Below are 10,379 nucleotides of genomic sequence, written 5' to 3' on the forward strand. Positions count from 1 at the left end.
AACAGAAACATATCCACATCTGTAAGACAATCATTTTATTTTATTTATTTATTTTTGCTATGTTGTAAGACAATCATTAAGCATTTAATCATTAAACATAATTTAAAATATAATGATGGTAGGTTTTATCCAATCCACGTCAGCTCTGACGCGCTTCCAATACAATTAGTACTGTCGACCAATTCCTGCTTTTCATATAAATTTACTCTTCAAAATCGCAGCCTTTACACTTTAACCACTGTTTTATCAGCTTTTTTTTTTTTTTTTTCAACTATTTTACACTTTTTGAAATTAATTAATTGATTGATTGATATTTATTGAAGTATCTTACATTGTAAAAATGAAGTTTGGGTTTGAGGCGCAATTAATCATGGATTGCCCAGAACAAATTTCAGTGAATTCATCATCTTCTTCTGTCGATTTGATGGAGCTTTCATCTGGGAATTATGGGTATTTTTCATCTTTAAATCATCTACTTTCTTCTGCATTTTAGTGGGGTTGTTTCCTTTGATGTTGTGTGATTGTTAGATTGATTGTATTTCTGATACTTTCACCTAATTCCCCAACTGAATCACTTAAATTTACTAACTTTACTATTTTAAAATGTCCGGATAAGATCTATATCAGACCATAGATTAATAATCACGTATACTATCTTCCAATATTGAGAAAGAATGGCTAAAATCTCTCTTATTGTTGGTTATAAGAGGTAGGAACAATGTGACAATGCCACAACTAATTCCGGATCGAGTAATTGTTTTTGTTGTAGTGACATTCTGATATCAAGACTTTTAAGTCTTCTTTTGTGGGGTTTATTTAGTTAGTTGTGATTGTTGTTAAAATCTGCCTTTTTTGTTTCTTTAGTTTTCTGATTTTGGGTTTGTGAGAAATTCCCTAATCTTTTAACTTTGAACTGGGATTTGTGGATTCAGATGCAGGCACTACAGGAGAAGGTGTAAAATTAGAGCACCTTGCTGTGATGAGATATTTGATTGCAGACATTGCCACAATGAAGCAAAGGTGATATTTTAGCTGTTTAATTTTACAGCTCTTTATAACACTTGAATTTTGTTGTTCTGAACTCTGACACTGCTCCTGCATTGAAATTGCTCAGAATTCTCTTGAAATCGATGCTTTGGATCGACATGATATTCCTCGACATGAGATTAGAAGTGTAAGCTAATTTTATCTATAAGTTCTGACTCTTAATTATTCCTTTTAGCTAGAAAAGGTTGCTACTTTGGCTAATGACTAATGAATAAAGATTTCACTATGAAAACTGTAGGAAAGTAATGCTTCATAATGTGGAAAAGGATGGATTGAATTTGATGGGAATCAAATCCCATGATTCTTTCATTACAAAAAAATTGGTTATGAGCCCTTTTCATTCATATCATAAGATACTTGGATTCCTCTGCCCTTTTTGTTATTCGATTGTCAATTTCCAAATTCTTTTTACTGAAATGTATTAATCTGATGACCAAATTCATGGTAAATAACAACATTTTTTTAGAATGCACGGCATAACCAAAAAAGGGTGCATTTCATTATCACATATTTGGACAAAGTCTTCTTTTGTTCAACTTAATTTCACTTATTTGAGAAAATGTAAGTCCATATACATTCAATTAAGGTTTAAAGACCGGGAAAAATAAGGATTACCCAAGTTTAATTTACAACAAATAGTTGCACCATTAACTGAATTTATCTGAATTTCAAACTAAATTGATTTATTTTATGTTCTAAGTTGAGGAAAAAAGTACATGTTGATGATTATGTTTGATTTTCTTGACTGTCAATGAGATTGTAAGCTTGTAACAAATGAAGTCATTAAGTAAACTTAACAATGTGCTTTAATTAGATCTTCATACTTATATGGAAAGTTGAACTTCATATCAGCACTAAACATCTCTCTTTAAATGACAAATATGGGCATAAATTCTACTTACTTTGTCCTTTTATAATAAGCCACATTTTAATTCTTGTTATAGTAAAGTTGAAATTTTGATTCTCCCATGTCACTCATTAAGGTTACGCTTAATCAACATTCAAATGAAAATTAGCATTGATTTGATGTGTTGATGGAGATAAAAACATTTAGTGAATAACTGATGACTATGTTATTCTGTTCTCAATTCCTTGGTTATCCCCCAAGCAAATATGGCCTATTATAAAGGGAGGAGTAGTACTCTTTAATTCTTTATATTGCTCAGTCACCAGTTTTATCATTTCCTTCTTTGGTAATGTATCTTTGTGTGGTTGTTTTCAGGTGATATGCTCCCTTTGTGGTGTAGAACAAGATGTAAGTTCTAAAATTTTAAAACATGGATACTGGTATTCAGTATTATTAGGACCTTAGAGAATGAACTCATGTGTAATCGGACTGCTGCAGGTTCAACATAATTGTACTAATTGTGGGATTATTATGGGGAAATACTTCTGCTTAAAATGCAATTTCTTTGATGATGACGTAAGCATCTTAGTAAATTTTAAATAGCTATGCTTGCTTGCTCGATCTAGATATGATTTATCTGACAATTACAGGGTATATCTTGATACAAAATTGCTGTTATTGGGTTTCAGGTCTCTAAGAAACAGTACCACTGTGATGACTGTGGAATTTGCAGGTATGTGGCTAAGTGGCTTTACTTATATTACATCTTTCATCTGAAATTTTGATCTATTGTTAAACCTCCCTCTTAACTATGTTATTTATTAGAAGAAAGGCTATATTGAGCACATATTTCCGAACACAGTTTGATGTAGCGTTGAACAAATCAAACAATAATGTATTTGTGACAGCCTAATGGAACAATAGTCACAAAAACCTGATTTGTCAGGAAGCATATATTAGTTTTAAATAGGATGGTTGCTAAGATGGGATTCAATCCCAGCATTCAGCAATGATGATGGTCACTTCTCTTTGATAGTGTTAGTCTTCTTTTGAAACAATTTGAGGTCAATGCTTTTAATTCTAGTTCGCATCAGTGTCACCGACTCATAGTTTTATCCACTGTAATGTCAGTTACATAATATTTGTCATGGTCAGACACTAAATTGGCAATTTTTTTAATCAAAGTTTTATCCTAAGCTAGTTAATCTCTGAAATGTAGGCTGTTGTGTTATTTTGATCACATGTTACTGGTTTTATTACTGGAAAGAATTGTGAATTTTTTATACTCATCTCCCATCTCTGAATGGTTCTGTTTGTGCAGGACCGGAGGCAAAGAGAACTTCTTTCATTGTTCATCATGTGGTTAGACCATAGAACCTTGCTTGAAACTCTCTAAGCCTTTTTATGTCGGTTCTAAAATCTGTAACTGTTTTACATCTCACTTTGATTAGGCTGCTGTTATCCAAAGATTATGAAGGGTACACACAAGTGCTTGGAGAAAGCAATGCATCATAATTGCCCTGTTTGTTGTGAGGTTGGGATTCTTCGTCCGATTCTTTCCTTTAGTTTTCTGTGACTTTTGTCTGTCAAATGATCCAAAAAATACTTCAGTATGTTGAGTTTATGTCATCAACATTGCTGCCACATATCTATATTTGCAGTATATATTTGATACAACCAAGGAAATCAGTGTACTTTCTTGTGGGCATACAATGCATTTGGAATGTGCTAAACAGATGGAACAGCATTATCAGTAAGAAATCCAGGACCTTGATCTTTAGATTTAAGTTTTTTCGCACTGGTTTTTGTTAAACATTTAGTTTTTAAGCTATCAATCTGTAAATTTTCTCATAACAGTTTACAGATAATAACTGTTCTGAAAAATCTGGAAGCTCGATTGGAGTCTTGAGATTCCCTGAATCAATATCTTCTTCTTGGTAGAATGTAGATACTTCATTTTTTATGCTTTTTCAGAGTAATAAGAATAAGGATAGAAAAAAAGGCAATTGGTCTTGAACTTATAACCTTGCATAAAACTTCTACAGCCTTATATATATAGCTACAAAAATTAGAAGTAGTTACGTGGTTTCTAATTTTTTTAATATGGCAGTGAACAATTTTCTGGCACCTATTTTCAGCCATTTGATATCTACTCTTGCAGGTATGCATGCCCTATCTGCTTGAAGTCTATGTGTGACATGTCGAAAGTCTGGAGGAAACTCGATGAAGAGGTTTGTATTCAATTTCTCAAGCTGCTTCTGTCCATATGTATACTCTCTGTACCAGCAGTTCTTCATGTCTTTGTTCTCTCTTGTGCACTGGGTTTAACCTTGGCATCCCATAAATCACAATGTTCCAGGTAGCAACCACACTATTGCCTGAAGAATGTCAGAGGATGGTAAGTGATTATTCACTTAAAGTATACTTCAGAAGTTTTGGTTTATGCAACCTAAATTGTTTTCCTTGCGGACATTATTAGGTGCAAATTCTGTGCAACGACTGTGAGGCTAATTCTGAAGTCCAGTACCATGTATTGGCACATAAATGCTTAAACTGCTGCTCCTACAACACAAAGTTGATAAGATGAGCTTCTACAATAAGTCCAGATTCAATTTTCAAAGGTTGAAAGATGGAAAGCCCATTATTGGAATTCGTAGTCCCATGTTGCTTTTTGATGAAAATCGTACCAGGGTATACGGTGCTGAGATAGCTAAAACTCGTCAGTAGATTCAGGCTTCTTACACTTAGAAGTAAGGAATGGGATTATAATCATTGTTATGTAAGACTGTTATTCTTACCATTGTTGTATTTTTTGGGCTGCAATTCATCTATTGAGTAAGGCATCATGCCCGTCATTCTTTTCTTTATAGCTTACCGTTTGTGGAAATATATTGTAGTGCTTGCATTATTTCATTGAACTCATACAGCAGCATAGGCGCATAAGCTCATCTATCTCGATGTTTCAGCTTATGATTATCGTAGGCTGTGGACTCAATGATTTTACTTAATTTTAGTTATGGAATAATGGGTTGTCGAATCAAGTGTTAGATCGGGTTTGGGTTGGGTCATATCATATATGGCCAATATGCTTATCTGGGTAATGCTAGGTGTCACAGTTAATTTTTGGCTAACTATGATGCGCTAGATTTACTAACCAGCCAAACTCACACACTAACTTATATAACAATGCACAACATAATGAACACAATAGAACACTTAGAATATATCACAAAGCATTACTTTTATTAATATCATTAATAACATACTTACACGGAAGTTTTTGGATGCCTTGGACAAACCCCAAAGTCATCTATTTATAGGCAAAGGAGGATAACCTCCTCCAATGCGAATACACACTAAGCACGCATGCGCGCCAAGTGGCGCTCATGCAATTATCCGTAAACTATTACAAGTCAGCAATCCTCACGAAGCGTCGCAGATAGTATTCCTAGCCAACCGTCGCGGATTGCCACCATCAGCAATCCTAGCTAATCGTTGCGGATCGCCACCATCATCACTCGTGTCTCTTCGATTCATCCAGAATGCCTTTGCCCACAATCCATGATCCACAATGTGAAGTGTCGCTTCGCCTTGGCTGAGCATCTCAATACTTATCCACAGATAGCAACCGTTTTCATAATTGCTCCTTGCTCCAAGCAACGCCTTGCTTCGCATTTCCATATCATCTCTTCACATAAGGATTAACTCCCAACACCCGTGCCAACTGCCACTAAGCATAGCACCCACGTGCTGCCTTGTCAGCACCGTGCTAGAGTCCAAGGGTCGTGTTGCTTCGCAACAACGCATCAGTAAAGCGTTGCGTTGCTTCGCCACACCGTACCATGGCCCAAGCGTCGCATCGCTTCGCTGCACCATGCCGTTGGCTGGCTACGCTCCGCAATGACGCCGGTTCCCAACCGACGCGTCGCTTCGCAGCCAACGCCATGCACCCAGTAACAAAGGCTCGCCACGAGCCTTTGCTCACACCCAAGTAACTTAGCCCACTAGTACCAAGCCAACCTTGTGTCCAAGTCCTAGATAGCCAATACCATCCTTAAAACCATGCACCATGGCCCTAGCCAATGATGCGCCCATGGCCGCACCAAGCCATGACTGACACCTTCTCCCTAAAGAGCTTTATATTACTCTGCGCTTATAATACTAGTGAACACGCTAGTGACAGAAACACAATAATGCACTATTGGCCCCAACCCTTGGGTCCAATGCCCATCCAATTAACCTTAGCCTACCAAGCTAATACATAGAGGCAACCATATGCCTTTATTTACTTATAAACCACACCGTAGGGTCTTATAATAATATGTACAAGGCCTAGCACCATAGCCAAGCCGCAGTGTGCCTTTGCCTAGGCACGCCATGCCGCACATGACCCAAAAGGGGTCTTACAAACCTCCCCCACTTGAAGATCCTGACGCCCTCGTCAGGTACTCTTCAATCTTAGCCTCGAATTGCCATAACGTAGTATCACGTTCCCACGAAGCCTCAGCTTCGGGGCAATTCTTCCACTGCACCAAGTACTTAACTCGGCGATTCTTCTTACTCTGACCCAACACCCTCCGATCTAAAATCTTTTCCACATCCTTAGTGAATTATTTTCGGATCGTTGGTGGGTTCCTTGTTAAAGCGGGATGCAGACCCTCCGCATCCTCGTAGTAAGGCTTCAAGTAGCTTACATGGAACGTTGGGTGCACCTTTAATCTCTCTGGTAGTTGCAACTGATATGCAACAACACCCACTTTCTTCAACACCTCAAATGGACCATTGATGTATCCATTTTATATAGTAATTTACCCCCGTCCCTTGGTCATAATTACTAGTGTTTTTGGCTCTTTCGAGCCACTTTTATTACTAATTTGTGTTTTCTAGTGTTTTCATAGTCTTTGTTGAGTTTTGTAGGAAATTACGCCTTTGCAGCATTTTCTCGGAGTTTTCATGGAGCGAGTACGGGAATTAGAAGTGCACGACCATCTTTGAAGCCCAAGGCCGGTTAGAGTCATCGAGCCGGTGATTAAGGGCTTGGTAATTGGGATCCCGAGGCATTTGGACCGAGTATTCAAGACCCGAAGAGGAAATCCGGATTGGGCCGAGAAATCAAGCCCAATTGAAGTCCGAGCCTCAAAGTGAAGCAAGGGCCCGATCGGGCAACCTCTAGCACGATCGAGTGCGGCGCTGCTGGTGCTATGCATGTCTTATAGCGCGCTCGATCGTGCGAGCGTCTAGCACGATCGGGCGATGCTGCGGAGAAGGGACGCGAAGAAAAAGGCGGGCCCGATCGGGCGCGCGTTTTTATAGGACCTGATTAGTTTAGTCTTAATTTTTGTTTTAGAAAACGTTTAAGTAGGATTTTTGTACGGAATTTTGCTTACCTTCTTTCTTAGACTTTCTCTCTCTACTTAGAATATTTCTCTCTATCAAATTCTCTTTCAAATTTTGTTCTTAATTATTTCCATTAATTCCAGTTTTCTTTTGGTAACAATTTCTTCTCTTTTAATTTCAGCTATTTTACTTACTTCTTTGATTATGCTTTTAATTAGTTATTTGATTAGTTTAGTTAGGATGATGCGTGAGTAGTTTCATTCTAGGGTTTATGGGGATCCATAACTAATATGAAGGGATAATTTGTTATTATTGATTATTGGTATTGCATGATAATTTCTTATTGAATTGTTTTAATTCTTTGCAATTAGATTATGAATCGAGCAGATGTAATTTGATTGTGAATGTTTAGCAATATTGAATTGATGAATTGAGCAGATGTTAATTTAATATTAAAGGCTATTTCCAATAGGAACTTAGATCTAGTAAATTGCGAGAGCCTGTTAGATCTATGTTGATTAATAAATTGCAAGAGCCTGTTAATCATGTTATTTGTGCAATGTTAATTATTAATTACTTCGTTTTATCCCGGAATATTAATTATTGGTGAACCTGTGACCCTAGGCTTCCGTATTATTGTTTCTTTTCTCCCTAAACCTTTTCTTCATAGTATAGAATTTATTCCCAAAAATATTGGTTACTTTGATAATTTAGATTATAACAAATAATTAGGAGTAAAAAGACTTGTTTCCTTGTGGAGTTCGATCCTACTTCCCTATCTACATTAGTTAGAGGATTTAGGTATTATTTTTGATTAGGGGATACGACTTTACCCTGTCAAAATTTGGCGCCGTTGCTGGGAGACGTTTCTATTTTTGTTTTCTGATTTTATTTTTGTAGTCTAGATTATCCCCTTTTGCCTCAGAGAACGTTAGTTCTTTGAGGCAATTCTCATATTTGTCTTTTAGTTCTTTGTTTATGCCCAGGTGTTCCAGATCAGGTTACATCCCATTCGACCCTGAGATCGAGCACTCTTTTCATAGGCAAAGGAAACACTATAGACAAATTCTGGCGGGTTCTGAGGAGGACAACAATCGAAGAGATCCTCCCTCTGATTCTAGTGATACAGATATTCCTTCAGATTCAGAATCAGAGATGACGGCCCAGAAGAAACTCAGTGACTACTCGCAACCGAAGCTCACAGATTTCCCGCACCTTACTCCCACTCCGGCTCTAGATGAAGTTCAATTTGAGATCAAGCCCCAATTTATCACTATGATAGAGAGGAAGAAATTTAGTGGAGCTAAGGGTGAAGATCCTAATCTTCACATCGCAGATTTCTGCCAATATTGTAACACCACCAGACAAGCCGGGGTCACACAAGACCAAATCAGGGAGATTATTTTTCCTTTTTCATTATGTGGCAAAGCTAAATTATGGTTTAATGGTTTGAATAGAACTGCACTTGGTATTACTGACTGGGAAACTCTTGCTTTGAATTTCTATAATAAATATTATCATGCAGAGAGAACAGCGGTGCTAAGGAGTACTATTCAGAACTTCGCTCAAGAGGCCGACGAAACGTTATATGAGGCTTGGGAGAGGTTCAAGGATCTACAGAGAGAATGCCCCCACCACAATCTAGCACAATGGTAATTAATCCAAGCATTCTATAATGGTCTTGGAAATTCTTCTAGATCAGTGCTAGATTCGGCAGCTAGTGGGAGGTTCATTTTAATGTGGACGATGCAGGATAGGTTATCGAAGACATAGCAATACACAATTCCCAATATGGGAATCCGAGAGGGTTTGCAAATAAAGGAAAACATAATGTCGATTCTGTATCCTTTTTGCAAGCTCAATTAACGTCTATTTGTCAAAAATTAGATAATCTTACTGCTGCTCCCAACTCTGTAGCTAATGTTTCTGCTATTGCTAACAATGAAGCTTTTTGTGAAAATTGTGGAATTGTAGGTCATTGGGAGCAAGATTGTAGGAGCTCTATGGAACAAGTTAATGCCTTTCAAACCTATAGGCAGAATAACCCCTATTCCAATTCCTACAATGCCGGTTATAAAAATCATCCTTATCTTTCATACCGGAGCACCAATGTACAAAACCCTCCACCTTCGCAACAACCACAACAGCAAACCCCACCACAGCAAAAATATTATCATCCTAATTCTGGCCAGAAAAGCCAAGCATCTCCCTCATCATCTTCCGACCCTTCCATGACAGAAATTAGAGCAATGCTTACCAATATGCAAAATCATATGGAGAGTAGGGATGCACAAATTGATTCTATCCTAGCCCACAATAAAATCATGGACAATCAAATTGCACAACTTTCATCTACCCTACAATCCCGTCAGCAGGGGAGCTCTACCATCACAACTTATCCATCCTACAGATCATGCCAATGCAATCACTCTAAGGAGTGGTTCACATTATGATGGACCTCCTATGCCAAAGGAAGATAGACCAGTTCCTGATCTAGATTCCTCTATACCAAACGCTAATCCTGCTAGCCATGCAGGCTACAAATAGATACTAACCCTACTAATGTTTCTGTGCAGGGTAAATCGCAGGATAAGGGAGGAGATGTGCAGAGCCCAGTTATCAAGCTTCCATTCCCTAATAGACATCTAACGAGTAAGCTTGATAAACAATTCGGTAAGTGTTTAGAGGTTGTGAAAAACCTGCAGGTAACAGTTCCTTTCACTGACTTAATCACTCAAGTTCCTGCTTATGCTAAATTTATGAAAGACATTCTGACTAGGAAAAGGGCCTTTAATGAAGTAGAAACTGTAGCTTTTACAGAGGAGTGTAGCGCTTTATTGCAAAACAAATCCCCTCCTAAATTAAAGGACCTCGGTAGTTTTTCTATCCCTTGTCATACTGGGAATGTTTTTATTGATAAAGCTTTGTGTGATTTGGGTGCTAGTGTCAGTGTCATGCCATCGTCTGTCTGCGCTAAACTTAATATGGGAGAATTAAAAGTTACTAATATAACTTTGCAAATGGCAGATCGTTCGGTAAAATACCCCTTAGGTATTTTAGAGGACGTACCTGTCAGAGTTGGTAAATTTTTTATTCATGTTGATTTTGTTGTTTTAGACATGGCAGAGGACACACAAATACCCATTAT

The 10,379-nt window shown here is 37.6% G+C and overlaps 1 protein-coding gene across 1 annotated transcript; it reads left to right on the top strand.

The window, feature by feature from the left end:
- Window positions 1–211: 211 nt before the first annotated feature.
- LOC110730880 (E3 ubiquitin-protein ligase RZFP34-like) lies at window positions 212–4,931 on the top strand. Its single transcript, XM_021910707.1, has 12 exons — window positions 212–450; window positions 933–1,020; window positions 1,115–1,174; window positions 2,270–2,302; window positions 2,393–2,470; window positions 2,584–2,627; window positions 3,216–3,256; window positions 3,346–3,428; window positions 3,556–3,647; window positions 4,056–4,125; window positions 4,254–4,292; window positions 4,374–4,931. Exons 1-12 carry the CDS (start codon window positions 341–343, stop codon window positions 4,479–4,481), a joined length of 846 nt encoding a protein of 281 aa, XP_021766399.1. The 5' UTR covers window positions 212–340; the 3' UTR covers window positions 4,482–4,931.
- Window positions 4,932–10,379: the final 5,448 nt, after the last annotated feature.

Source organism: Chenopodium quinoa, unplaced genomic scaffold (genome assembly GCF_001683475.1).
Source record: "Chenopodium quinoa cultivar QQ74 unplaced genomic scaffold, ASM168347v1, whole genome shotgun sequence".
Lineage (NCBI taxonomy): Eukaryota > Viridiplantae > Streptophyta > Magnoliopsida > Caryophyllales > Amaranthaceae > Chenopodium > Chenopodium quinoa.